A 13,958-nucleotide genomic window follows, 5' to 3' on the forward strand; every position below is an offset into this window, starting at 1 on the left:
TAATCGATCAGTATGGCTTCAGTCGAATTAATGGAAATTAAAATAATTGGTTGATCGGTGGGGCTTCAGTTTCTATTCTGCTTCAGTTGTTTAGTTCTAGTTCCCCCGAGTTTCCCCTTTCATGGCTTTGATGATAAATGTGCCCAGTTCAGTCCTGAGCCTGTTTCTTTCTTTTTCTTCTTCACTTTTCAGCTCTAATTCTTTTGACAATGTCAGCCCAGTCGTGTCTTACAAGGTTGACCTTGCCGTTTTGGCTGCCGTTGAGATAAGAGGGTAAGTGTGAACCTCAAGCTGAATATCTCGTTGTTGTTGCTTCTGAAATGCTGGACTCTGACTTTCTGCAGGCAGCCACCCCGCCTTAGGGCTGCTTTCCCAAGGCAGTGGCCTGTGGAGAGATAAGTGTGCTTCAGAGTCCCAGGTTATCTTTCTGGCGGTCGTTGGAAAGGCATGGTAACAGCCATCTTATGTACGTTGATTGAACCTCTACAGCGATTGCTCACTGGTTCGGCTGTCGCGTGCTGGTTTAACAACAGTGGCTTTTCATGCATAAGTTCATTCGTAAGCTTCCCCTTTGGGCTTTTTAAAATTACCTCTGATGTTAGAATATTTGGGAAAATGAACTGACTGCACTGTGTGATATTCACGGTAGGTTTTCTTTGTTTAGAGTCTCAAGCCCAGATCATATCTTTCTTCCAATTCCAAACTGGGAGTACAAGGAAACCCCTGAGACTGAAGAAGATGTTGGGCCTGTTGTTCAGCACATCTATGAGGTTTGCAGTCCTGGGACCTAATAGACAGCTACTGAAGGGGCCATGGAGAAAGCGGCTAACCTTTAAAACCAACCCTATATAAGCTTTACTTGGCGGTTGCATAACGTAAACATGTGCCAGAAATCCTACTTGTAAGTTCTTTTTTATAGACAAATAGCTAGTTTAAGGAACGCAAAATCAACTCTGAGTAAACAAATGTGTGTGCCCCGTGACTTTCTGAAGTTCTGACTAACAATTGGAAGTGGCTGTAATTCGGCAAAGTTTCGTCGTCTGTACGAAGGCTATTGAGTCAGCATTCAGTAACTCTTTAGCAGTCTTCTCGACGTTTGCTTCCTGGTAGATCTGTCTCTTGAGAGATAAGCAGGTTTGACCCGTGTGCACAATGGTCATGTTTGAAATCTATCAACAGCAACTGCTGCTGTTAGACAGATCCCGTTTGTGATAGCATTTCTAGTGCCAGCATTGTGGAAGGATTGTACAACTAATTATTGGGTCCAAAGCGCTTACGTTTTCTTTTCCTTATTAGTTGAGAAACAATGGTCCAAGTTCATTCAGCAAGGCAATCCTGAACCTCCAGTGGCCTTACAAATACAACAACAATACTTTGCTGTACATTCTCCATTACGACATTGATGGGCCGATGAACTGTACTGCCGACACAGAGATCAACCCTCTGAGAATTAAGGTAGTCAGCCCTAAGTAGCTTTTTATTATCTTAACTTTTATTTTCTTTCTTTCTCAATGGATACATGAAATATAAAATAAAAACAGCTAATTCGATGTGTGAACTCTGCGAAAAGGATTTTAGTTCACGACCAGAACACTAAAAATTAGCCTATTTATGGAATAGGTAAAAAGTGACTGTGAAATCCTTGCAAACCTTATGTTTATGAATGTTCAGTAAATCTCAGGAGATGTTCTTGACCATGGGCCATAGTAATATCAGTTTATCAAATGTGTAATGCTGTATTTAAGGCTATTTTATTGTTGAAACTTCTGTTTATAGAAGAATAAGATAGGCTATTTTACTTATGACTTGATTTACAGAGTCTAGGGAAGTGTCATTTTATAGGACTTTATATATTTTTGGTGATAGTGATCTTTGTCCTAGAATATATATTTACCTAAAACTATTACATCAGACTGGGCAAATGATGGCACATGCCTTTAATCCCAGCATTAAGAAGGCAGAGGCAGGCAGATCTCTGAATTTGAGGCCAACCTGGTCTACAAGTTACAGGACAGCCAAGGCTGCACAATGAGAACCTGTCTCAAAAGCCCAACAAAACAAAAAAAAATTGCATCACATACAGTCTAAGGAAAGTTATAAAAATAAGCCAGGCTTGATGGCACATGCCCGTAATCCCGTAAGTTTGATGTTATCTGGGATTACATTTTGTGTTCAAGGCCGGTCTGGACTGCGTAGTCTAAATTCCAGAACAAATCAGACGCAAGCCTCCTAACGGACTCTCATCATAGATGTGCTGTAGAATTTCAGCTCTTTCAGCATTGGTATCAGTTTCCCGCCAGGGATGCCAGGAGACGCAATGGTTAGGGAAAGCTAACATTTGTATGTAACTAACGCTGTCGATCTTTTATTTTCTGTCTTTCCTGTTCACTAACGCAGAGTGGTAAATTATCTGTCATACCACATTGTCATAGATTATATGCCAATCATATCTAAGTGTCAATGCCCAAGTGTCAGCGTAAGGTGTTTTTCTGTCATCATTTAACCACCGTTTTGTAGTGCAGTCCATGTGTCGTCTTTACAGACGCCTGAGAAGAATGACACAGCAGCTGAGCAAGGAGGAAGAAATCATCTCATCACCAGGCGGGATCTCAGCCCCAGTGAGGGAGATGTTCACACTTTGGTAAGTGCCACCTCAGGCGCACGGAGAACAAGCACCTAAAAATACACGGTTCCGGGACACTTGACAAACAGCGTCTCAGCAGCACTGCCTACAAGATCTTCGGTCCCCTTGATCGTCGTCCTAGTTACACCCATGACACTTCTCATCTGACCCATTCCATATACTGTTTAGTAAAAGCATTTTGTATTCTGCCTGCCTCGGCCGCTCTTCCAGCTGGGCGTCTTTGATCTCACCTTTCTCTTTGACGCATCAATGGCATTTTCCAGGAGAAACCCGGAGGCCCAGTGATGAAAACATATGAAGGGAATAGTTAGTCCAGTGATGAAACTTCAGTCATGTCAGGGCTGTTTAGTGTCTGTACTGTTTGATAGAAATGCATGGTTAGCAGCCACTGTTTGTTAAAGCCCTTCGTTTATTTAATTACGCTCTCATTTTTCTTTGTCCGTGGCACATACATGTTGTGGTGTGTCTGCAAACCTGTGGGAGTGACTTCTTTGCTTCTAACACGTTGGTCTTCAAGCTTGACAGCGAGAACCTTTACATGCGAAGAAGCCATCTTCCCAGCCCACACCCACTGTTTTTATATAACTGAGTCCTGTGGTCAAAGGCTCATTGTTCAAATACTGAATTTTCTTCACCACATCAGGGCGTTATTCTCTCCTGGTTCTCCATCTGCCGCCCCTATGCTCTTCAGTCTCTGTGTTTGGATTTTCATCCCCTACACTGACCGTCAGGCTCCTTAACTGTGGGTTAGAATTTCTCTTAAGTGTCTGTCAGAAAATATCAAATCTGAAAGTACATCATGGAGTTTTCCCAGCGTTTGTCCTTCCACACTGATCCACATGTAGTGACTACAAACCCCATTCTCCGTAGAAATTCTTCCTGTCTGTGTCTCAACTCCTACATCCTGCGTTTCAGTAAATTCCATCCCCATCTACTTTGTCAAACGCCTCCTCATTCTAACCCATCTGTGCCAACTCTGTTCCTTCACGTGGCCCACACCACTTTCTGTTGACTGTTACCAACCTTGGCCTCTGACTTCATGCCTTTATCTCCTCCAGTGTCTATTTACCACAGAACCCGTAGGGGTTCTTTGATGTGTAGGTCACTGGCAGGTCACCACAGGAATTTCTGAGTTGACTGAGAAGAATCAAGGGCATCTGGAGAGTGGCTCAGTGGTGAAGAGCAGCAGCTGCTCTTGTAGAGGACCTGAGTTTGGTTCCCAGCACCCACAGCAGACAGCTCACAGCCTGCAACCACAGCTCCTGAGGGACCAACACTTCTGGTTTCAGAGGACATTTTCATTCATGTTCACACACTCCTACACAGGTACACATAACTAAAAAGAAAATATTCATTAAAAAACAGTCACTGATTTATGGCCATAATAGTATGTTATTAGGAGTCGTTTTATTCTTTTATTATTCTCTTATTATTTAATCTTTTATTCTTTTTTTTTAAAGATGTATTTATTATATATAAGCACACTGTCTCTGTCTTCAGACACCAGAAAAAGGCATCAGATCTCATTACGGGTGGTCATGAGCCACCGTGTGGTTGCTGGGAATTGAACTCAGGACCTCTGGAAGAGCAGTCAGTGCTCTTAACCACTGAGCCATCTCTCCAGCCCCCTAGTCTTTTATTCTTTTAAAAGAATAATAGTACTAAGTTTTCCCCTTGTCCCATGACCTATCTTATCTAATCTCAGGTTCTTGGCCACCATTGTAGTGTCAATTACATAAGTGGGTTCCATCTTATGGAGTGGGCCTTAAATCTCATTAAAAAAAAACAAAACAAACCGTTGGTTACTCACATAACATTGGTGCCTCTATTGCCCCAGACTATCTTGTTGACTGGTCACTGTGGTAGGGCACAGGTTTGTAGCTGGATGATACTGATGATCACATTTCTCCGCCAGCAGCATGCAGGGTACCTTTTCAGTCCCACGAAGGTCAGTCAGGTAGGGGTGGAACTTCTAGTTAGGCACCAGCTGGACTTTTCCACCGTAGATGACATAAGTAAGTTGTGTCCTCTGTATTAGGACTCTACCATTAGGTTGTGGAGAACAACCAGTAGCCTGTATGTTGGGGGATGTCCATGGGGCTCCTTTGTGCAGCAACAAAGGAAGATGTGACCTATCTCCAGCAGTGGAGATTTATGGTGGTCTAGCTGGAGCCTTCTCTCCCCATTACGTGGTGACTCCATTAAATTCCTTTCAGGAGGCTTCTACAGTAATAGGTTTCCATATAGGTTTCCCAGTGCTGTCTAGTTCCTGATGTTCCCTGCTTTACCCACTCCCCCGTCTCCTAGTCTAGTTTTCCCTTGAGCTCTCCATAACGCTACATGCTATGTCTGCTTGTCCGAGAGATCGTCTCCCTCTCTCCCTGCCCCCATACCTTACTAGGTACTTAACCTCTGTGGTTATTCAGATTGTAGCACACATTTTGAAAACTAGCATCCACATATAAGAGAAAGTATGAGCAGACAGTGGTGCTGCATGCCTTTAATCTCAGCAGAAGTAGAGGTAGGTGTTTCCCTGAGTTCAAGGCCAGCCTGGTCTACAGAGTGAGTTCCAGGACAGCCATGTTTATACAGAGAAAGGCTGTCTCAATCAATGGGGATAGAGGAGGGGGCATACATTACTGGTCTTTTTGGTTTCCTCTCTTGATTACCCACATTGGGTGAGATATAAAATGAGTCTCTTCTGAAATCTGTCATTGGCTAACTTGGTTTGACTTAGTAAAAGCAGGTACCATATCTTTTCTTTTTTTCTTTTTTTCTTTTTTTTCAGAGCTGGGGACCGAACCCAGGGCCTTGCGTTTGCTAGGCAAGCTCTCTACCACTGAGCTAAATCTCCAACCACCCCCTTTTTTTAAAGATGTATTTATTTATTTATATTTATTTATTTGAGTACACTGTCACTGTCTTCAAATAAATCAGAAGAGGACATCAGATCTCATTATAGATGGTTGTGAACCACCACGTGGTTGCTAGGAATTAAACTCAGGACCTTTGGAAGAGCAGTCAGTGCTCTTAACCGCTGAGCCATCTCTCCAGGCCCCATACCATGACTTTTGGCCCATACCATGACTTTTGGGTCTGAATTACCTCACTTAGGATGATTTTATTTTTCTAGCTCTATTCATTTACCGTTGTTTCAAAATTTTATCTTTTTAACAGCTGAATTATATTCCCTTATGTAATTCCTTATCCATTCAGCAGTTGATAGATGTGTAGCCTCTTTCCCAATTTCTGGCTATTATAAAGAGGGTGGCAACAGACATGGATGAGCAAGGATCTCTGTAGTATGACGTGGAGCCCTTTGGCTATGTGCCTAAGAGTGGTATAGCTGGATCTTGCAGTAAATCAATTCGCAGCTTCCTTGTGTCTAGTTAACTTCTTCAGACTGAAGTTTTCCTCCTAGTGCATGCTGTAGAAACAAGGTCTCTCACTGAACCTGGAGCTCACTGATTGGCAAGACTAGCTGGCTAGCAAGACCCAAGGATCCTCCTGTTTCTTCCTTCCTAGCTGTAGGATAACTGGCGTGTGTCTCTAGGCCTTGCTTTCATTCTGTGGGTGCTGAGAACCAGAGCTCAGCTCCTTACACTTGCCTAGCAGGTGCGTTACTGACTGATCCACCCTCTACTTCTTGTGTAATTCTATGCCACTGATTTAAATGTGCATCCTTAATGATGATAAAAAATTGTTTTTATTACTGCGGCAAGTTTTAAAATCCTTCCTTCCTTCCTTCCTTCCTTCCTTCCTTCCTTCCTTTGTTTCTTTTTTCTTTCAAACATAGACCAATCTCACTGCAGCTCAGGTTGAATCTTCCTGCCTCAGCTTCGTGAGCACTGGGACTACAAGCTTGCATCACTGTGGCTGGCTTAGTTTCTTCCCTTTTAAGCTTATTTTTGATGTTTGGCATCACGAGCAACTCCTTATGAACTTTAGGTTCAGTGTGTATACTTCTTAGGGCCACCCTCATCCCAGTGGGTCCAACCCTGATTGGAGAACTCTTGCGTCCCAGAACACAGGCTATCTAGTTAGGTTCTCTTTGGCTCCTTTCAATAATATTTCAGTTCCTTTCAGGGTTTTCACAAAAAGCTTTTAGTTTTCAGTGTCTTAGTTTTGCACTAGTTATTCTCGTTTTGATGTTTTTCTTTCTGCTGTTGTTACTAGTGTACAATCGACAAGTCATAGTTGTATGTTGAACTTGTACACCCTGCAGGATCTGTGCTTTGTCATTGTGTCTGTACTTGTTGATTAGGTTTTATTAGTTTTAGAGTAGCTTGCTTGGTGGTTGTTGTTGTTTTGGGTTGGTTTTTAATACATGAGATCTTTTCATCTGAGAGATGGCGTGGCTTTATTGTTTATTGTCAGTGTGCTGCTGAACCACACTGGCTTGGCCTGTGCAGTTGACGAGAAGCAGCGTGTCCAGACCCCTCTCCTTGTTTGTGGTCTTCTGTTGAGTGTACAGCGAGTTGTGCTTCTTTCAAGGATGTCCTTTATCAGGTGGAGGAAGCTCACTTCTCTTCCTGTTCCTCGGCTGCTGGTGCCGTTAACTGGACAGCATGCTCTGAAGGGCACGCATGTGGTGTGGTGCAGTGTGACCAGCACATGGGGGGATGTGACCAGCACATGGAGGGGTGTGACCAGCACATGGGGGGATGCGATCAGCACATGGAGGGATGTGGCCAGCACATGGAGGGATGTGGCCAGCACATGGAGGGATGTGGCCAGCACATGGTGGTGGCGGCTATTTGTTTCCCTTAGCTGCCAATCTTCAAGTTCCTGAGGAAAACACTAATTTTGGCAGGTGTCACCAGCGTGTGATTTTCTTTCCACAGGTCTCACGCAGAATAATAATTAAAGAGTCACTGCTTTCTTTGCTCTTCTACAGAGTTACTGTGATCCAGCGTCTTACAATGACCGTGTTCAGGGTTTGCCCGGAGAATGTTTGGTTGTTTTCATAAAAAGTGAATTTTTCAATATTACAGACTTTATGTTCCTAAGAGTAATATTCACCATGAAACAATGCTTTTGCCAGGTGTGGTGGCAGGCATGGGTAGGCATGGGTAGGCAGATCTCTGTGAGATTAAGGCCAACCTAGCTTACGTAGTAAGTTCTCGAACAGCCAAGGCTATGTAGCAAGACCCTGTCTCAAAACATAAAGAAAGAAACAAAAGAAATCTGTTCTTTTCTGAAGGGAGATGGCGGGGAAGACTGGGAGGAGCAGAAGGGGGGAAATTGCTGTTGGATGTAATATATGAGAATAATAATAATAATAATAATAATAATAATAATACAGCACAGAGTTAACTATTTTCCTGCTTGTTAAGCATTATGCCTAGAAGACAGAAGAAGCCATAGATTTCTCTTTGGCCTTCACGTAAGAATGCTTACTGTTCAAACGTTCCAGCCGACAGTGGTCTGACTTTGTGAGGAAATGGTCTGTTCCGGCAGGGCTGTGGAACTGCTCAGTGCTTGCAGATCACCTGCCAGGTCGGTCGACTGGATAGAGGGAAGAGTGCCATCCTGTATGTGAAATCCCTGCTGTGGACCGAGACATTTATGAACGTAAGCAGATAGGTGTACCAGCAGATTTATACAGCTTTCAAAGGAATGATAAGGCTTGCTGCCTAAGACACTATCCCGTTGTTGTCTCTATGCAGAAGGAGAACCAGAACCATTCCTATTCCCTGAAGTCATCCGCTTCATTTAATATCATAGAATTCCCTTACAAGAATCTTCCGATTGAGGATCTCTTCAACTCTACGCTAGTAAGTCCCTGGCTTCAGAGAGTGAATAAAGAAAGGCAATGCGAACACCTTAGTTTTTTTTTTTTTTTTTAATGGAAGTTTAACTATAATAGGTGAAAATATACATTGTTTGAGAGGATTATATATTTTAGAATCGAAAGCGTTTTCTTCCTTTCTCTCCGATTACATTTGTTGCTGCTGTGGAGGGGCACGTGTCACAGGGTTCTTGTGGAGGTCGGAGGACAGTTTTCTAGAATTGATTCTGGGACCTGAGGATTGGACCTGACCTATCGGGTATGGTGACAAGGGCCCTTAGCTGACGAGTCATCACTGGCCCAGGCTCTTGTCCCATGGTGTTCCTTTACTTCCTCATTCTAGAATTAGTAGAGCTGGCCCTTTTTCTTTATCACTTGGCGCTGTGTGGCAGGGTTTTAAACTGTATACCAAAATTGTCAGGGGATATTTTGGGGTTACTTTCTCCCCACAGTTATAGGGTAGAAAACTAAATACAATGAACAAACATATTTTGAAGATACCTAAGTATTGAAAATAGGATCAGCTGTCATGATCTGTACTGGGTAATTTCCTAGCCATTTCAATTTAAATCTGACGTCAACCTGTCGTCAGAGTTTTGTGTGTGTGTGCACATGCCATGGATGGCTAACATATACTCACTAAGTTATTGTATGGAAAAAGAACCATGATGTGACTCCCACTGAATTAATTGTTAAAAGTAAGTCATGTGCTCACTGACTAGGCCAGTGAGGTATTTAAGACGCAGTGTGCTTTCTCCAATAGGTCACCACGAACATCACCTGGGGCATTCAGCCAGCACCCATGCCTGTGCCTGTGTGGGTGATCATCTTGGCGGTTCTCGCAGGGCTGCTGTTACTGGCCGTGTTGGTATTTGTAATGTACAGGGTAAGTGACGGGCGTTGAAGGGGGTAGGAGGATAGACTAGGAGAAAGGGGGACAAAGGATGAAGGGAGAGGAGAAAAGGAGAAAAAGGGCCACAACGCTGCTGCCTGGTGAGCAGGGTTTATTTCAGGATGGGACACTGAACGAGAACGCCATTTGAATTTTCGAGGTGATAATACAGCCAGCCGTATTTTTAGTGTTCCATTACTTAGCGAGATCTATGCTTTCTCTTCAACCGGCAGATGGGCTTTTTCAAACGTGTCCGACCACCTCAAGAAGAGCAAGAAAGAGAACAGCTTCAGCCTCATGAGAACGGCGAAGGAAACTCTGAAACCTAACTGGGCTTCTTAAGCTGTGGTACTTCCGCGCCCTCCGAATTTACCAACCCGACGGCGGATTTAAATCTCTTGCTGAAGAATAAAATCCCAGGACTGTATTGCTGAGGGCACCCAGCAGCCTCAGTTTACCCACAAAATCGAAATGGGTATTTGTTGACTTCTCTTTATAAATAAGTTCAGATCATTTACTTCACATTACACTGACGTGTTTTTAGGCCTTTAAGTGGTGGAATTTCAGTGTACATAAGACAGATAGCACCCGAGTTACCACGTTGTATAGCATAGTACCCCTTCACTTACTGCTTCTAATTTACTGTGTGGGGCTTCTCTCTGCGGTGTTACGTTAGGGCAGGTAGGATTGTAAAGCAGTTCAGACTTAGACCTTAACTCAGTAAGTTTGCACAGGTACTTAGAACAGGTACACATCACACTACAGTTGAGTTCATAAGCTACTGAAGACTTTGCAATTGCATGGACTTAGATTTTAATATCATTTACACAGCGGGACTTTTAAAGCAAATAATACCATCAAAATTCTTTCCTGGGACTATAACTCACTTCGAAGCACATGCAACTCTCTGGGTTTAATCCTCCACATGGGGAGGAAAAACAGTAGCTTCCTGTATTAACAGCGGTACAGTATTTTTATATGAAAATTAGGTTTTTATTTATGTGTAGTTGGCATTGTATTTTATTGTATTTTAACTTTTGTAATTTAAATTCTATATCAGATCCTTTAAGCCATTTCATGCAGAAAATTTTATAATTAAAAATACCCATTATGTAATAGCGTGGTCTCAGCTGATGATGATGACTGAAGCCGTTGGAGTTGGAAGTTGTTTCTAGTACATCTATTTCCTTTGTTTGGGTGCCTGCAACGTATAAAAGCTCGAGAGACTCTCTGTAGGTGTCTCTACTCCACCTGCTCACCAAAAATCCGTTCTTTAATTGTACCAGAGCTTTTAATTGGTAGTAATTTATTTTCCTCCTGTCTTCATATTTTCCTTCCACTTCCAGAATGGAGACTGGCTCAAGACTGTCTTCATAACCTATAGGAACGTGGATCTCTCTCTCACCCTTACCCCATGAGAAATGGCTGGGATCAGCATCCCAAAGGTGGCTATTGACTTGTTTCTAGCGATAGCATGGGTAGTACCTTAGGTTAAACAAGGCAATGTATAAAACCTTCCCCCGCAGTCAGAATAAATGCTAAAAAGGTGTTTTTGTAAGCAGTTCTTGTTACTGAGAACTCCAAAAGCCGTCTTACAGTTTTAAATTCAAATTACTTTTCTGGGGCTTTAATAGAGGCAGCAGAGGAAGCACGGTACGGTCTTAAGTGTTGGTGATTTATTCACAGTTCCTCAAGGCCCCCGGGATAACTATCAATTATAGCTATTTTTGTGCAATTACATCATGTTATGCATTGGAAGCTGAGAATTTTAATAGCTTTTAAAACTGCTGTCCTCATTAAGCAGGGAAAAATATTTCTCTTAAATATTGAATATTTTTCCTACATTTTAAAAATAATTAAAGTTTGTCTCACCATATCTTACATTAATTCCATGTGCGTTGGATAAGCTAATCTGGAGGATAATATATTTTCATACCTTGAAGTGAATTTATGTGAGTACAAATTAGACTATAGACAGAACCCTATATCTAGCTTTAATGAAATTTTAAAATAATGAGTTTTGGCCTGAAAGATCATAATCATATATGCAATAACAATTATTTTTTTAAACCAATAGATTTAAATTCTTTGAAGGAACATTTTTTTGTCTTACGGCCAAATGCCACTTGGCCACCTAGGACCACCGCACAGTCACTAAGTTGGCCGTATAAACTCTTGCCTTCCTTGTCTTTCAGCATAATAACTGCCATTCCTGAAAACCAATGAAACTCATTCCTGAAAACCAATGAAACTCGTTCTCTGGTAGTTGAATCAATATTGGTTTTTACAGTTCTATGCCAAGGAGTAGCTTTCTGTTAGAGATGGAAAGATGTTGTAACTGGAAAACTGACATGATGTGTAGGTTTAAACAACAGTATGGATTTTCTTTTTTAAAAAAATGTAAGTTTGTACCTCTGTAAAATTAGGAATTGTAATTCGAATGTTAACTCTGAAAAAATGTTGAGATTCTCTTTATGCTATAACAGCATAGGCATATAGCTAACGAAACAGCAGGAGATTATTTTAGATTCATATTTTTTATTTACTGAGAATTGAAATTTATTTCCAAGTATGAAATTTTCATAATCTAGTTTGATTAAAGAAACGGATTGGTCCGGAGGACATTTGACACACATGAGGGATATTAACACTGATACTGATTTCTTATAGAGGTATTTATTTTAGAGTCGATACTTTAAAACATCTGTGTGAGGGTTACTTTGCCCTGTTATGTTTAATTATCATCATAATTCTGATTATGTTCTCAATGACTACGAAAGGTGAAACAGTCAAGATATTATTGTCTTAAATCTACCTGTATCGCAAAATTACTTGCTAATAATTAATCCTCGTGAAAACATTACTTCTGTAATGAGGAAAATCACTAAGAGCAGACGAGAGTTTTGCTGCTACCTTACGAGAACAGTGAGTTTCTGTAGTGAGTCTAACCCTAAGGAGGGAGTTTGATGGCAGAGTGTTTGTGTAAGCAGCTGGTTCTATGCCCATGTGGGGGAGTGCTGAGGACAGCCTCATGGAGAAGAAAAGCAAGTGGTTCTAGAGTATCTGTGTGTGGCCACTGCCTATCCTAATGTCGCCTTGTTCTAACTCGTGGGTGGCTTGTACATTTAATTTGTTGAGTAAGGGGACCCGGCAAAAATGTATTATGGGATCTAAAAAGGCAAATAAAATTAACTCGATGCCTAGTGATTTGTAAAAGGTTTCTTTGAACTTACTCCTTTTATTTGAACCATGAACCTGTGGGTATGCCATCTACAGTATACACTGGCATTCACTGTGATTTCTGACATGTCATGGACTTCCTGTGAGGTACTGAATCTTTGCATTCTGTTGTTATTGTTCTCAAGTGCAATATAACAATGTAACGAAACTTAAATATGAGTCACTATTAATTTAGTAAGACATTATTAATTTGTCACTATTAATCTGAGTAGAAATTTATTAGTATTTTTTATTAGCAGAAAAGAACAATCTGCTGTAGTTGTAGATATACAGGTGAAGTTTTTTTTTTTTTTTGTTTTTTGCTTTTTTTGTTTCGTTTTGGTCTTTTTTTTTTTACCTCTAAACCACCCAATCTGCATTTTATTTTAGGTGGAAGACAAACTATTCCTTACCAGTTTTAAGACATTTTCAGTATATTAAGATAACTTGGAAGCTGTGTGTATCAAATTACTTTGCTCTCTAAGTAACATGGAAGATAATTTTTTTTTTTTTTTTTGGCTTCTCTCGTGATCGCCCACATTGGGTGAGACATAAAACGAGTCTCTTCTGAAACCTGTCATTGGCTAGCTTGTTTTGAGTTAGTAAAAGCAGGTTCCATGCTCTGCTTGGTTTCCAATGTGTAACTTGTGTCTGTATAATAAACTTGAACATATGGTGCCAGCTTCATGTGTGGATTCTCTCCTCCCCTAAGATCTCATGTTTCCTAATTACAGGAACCAGCAATAATGCATCGAAACAGGGACTTCAGGGTGGTGACAGCTCCCTACAAGCTCACAAATTTAAGAGTATTAGCTATCTAAAGAAGGGTAACCCACAAACCAAAAGCAAAGGGGGCCTGATGTCAGGTCACATTCGTAGGAAGGCAAATGCATTCTTTTCATTTCAGTGACTTGAAATAATAGCAAGAACCAGTGATGAGATTACTTGAAATTAAAAGGCCTCTGCACATCCAAGGAAACAGCAGAGAAAAGAGGCTAACTATAGAACAGGTGAAAGTCTCCGTCTGCTTTACAGCCTGCAGACGAGCAATGTCTGTCTATGTAAAGAACTCGGAAAACCAAACCACACAAGCTAAACCATCCATCCAGTCATTTAAGTGAGCAAGTAAAATACTCAGGCATTTCTGAAAACAGGAAGTAAAAATGGCCGGTAAACACATGAAATATGTTCAATTTTAGCTGCCAGGAAATGCAAATCAAAACTACATTGAGATTTGGTTTTAACCTAGTCAGACTGGCTCTTGTTTAAGAAGCAAGCAAACAAGCAAATGCTTGGTAGTCTGTGTGGAACGGACACTCCTGGTCAGAGCTGGAGAGAATGTAAACCAAGGTAGCTACTATGCAAATCAGTATGGAGCGTCCATGATATCTAAAAATAGGACCCAGCTCTCG

General features: G+C 41.4%; 1 protein-coding gene across 2 annotated transcripts in view; it reads left to right on the forward strand.

Annotated features, from left to right (window-relative positions):
• Itgav (integrin subunit alpha V) overlaps positions 1-13,227 on the forward strand; it is a 75,621-nt gene extending 62,394 nt beyond the window's left edge. For both annotated transcript variants that reach the window (XM_032903573.1, XM_032903574.1), the window contains exons 23-30: positions 193-273; positions 665-770; positions 1,297-1,455; positions 2,543-2,641; positions 8,105-8,218; positions 8,314-8,421; positions 9,199-9,321; positions 9,561-13,227. In XM_032903573.1, coding sequence (XP_032759464.1) covers positions 193-273; positions 665-770; positions 1,297-1,455; positions 2,543-2,641; positions 8,105-8,218; positions 8,314-8,421; positions 9,199-9,321; positions 9,561-9,656 — 886 coding nt within the window. In that variant the 3' untranslated portion in view covers positions 9,657-13,227. The remainder of the gene's footprint in view (positions 1-192; positions 274-664; positions 771-1,296; positions 1,456-2,542; positions 2,642-8,104; positions 8,219-8,313; positions 8,422-9,198; positions 9,322-9,560) is intronic.
• The last annotated feature ends 731 nt before the right edge of the window (positions 13,228-13,958 follow it).

Source organism: Rattus rattus, chromosome 5 (assembly GCF_011064425.1).
Source record: "Rattus rattus isolate New Zealand chromosome 5, Rrattus_CSIRO_v1, whole genome shotgun sequence".
In the NCBI taxonomy this organism is placed as follows: Eukaryota; Metazoa; Chordata; class Mammalia; order Rodentia; family Muridae; genus Rattus; species Rattus rattus.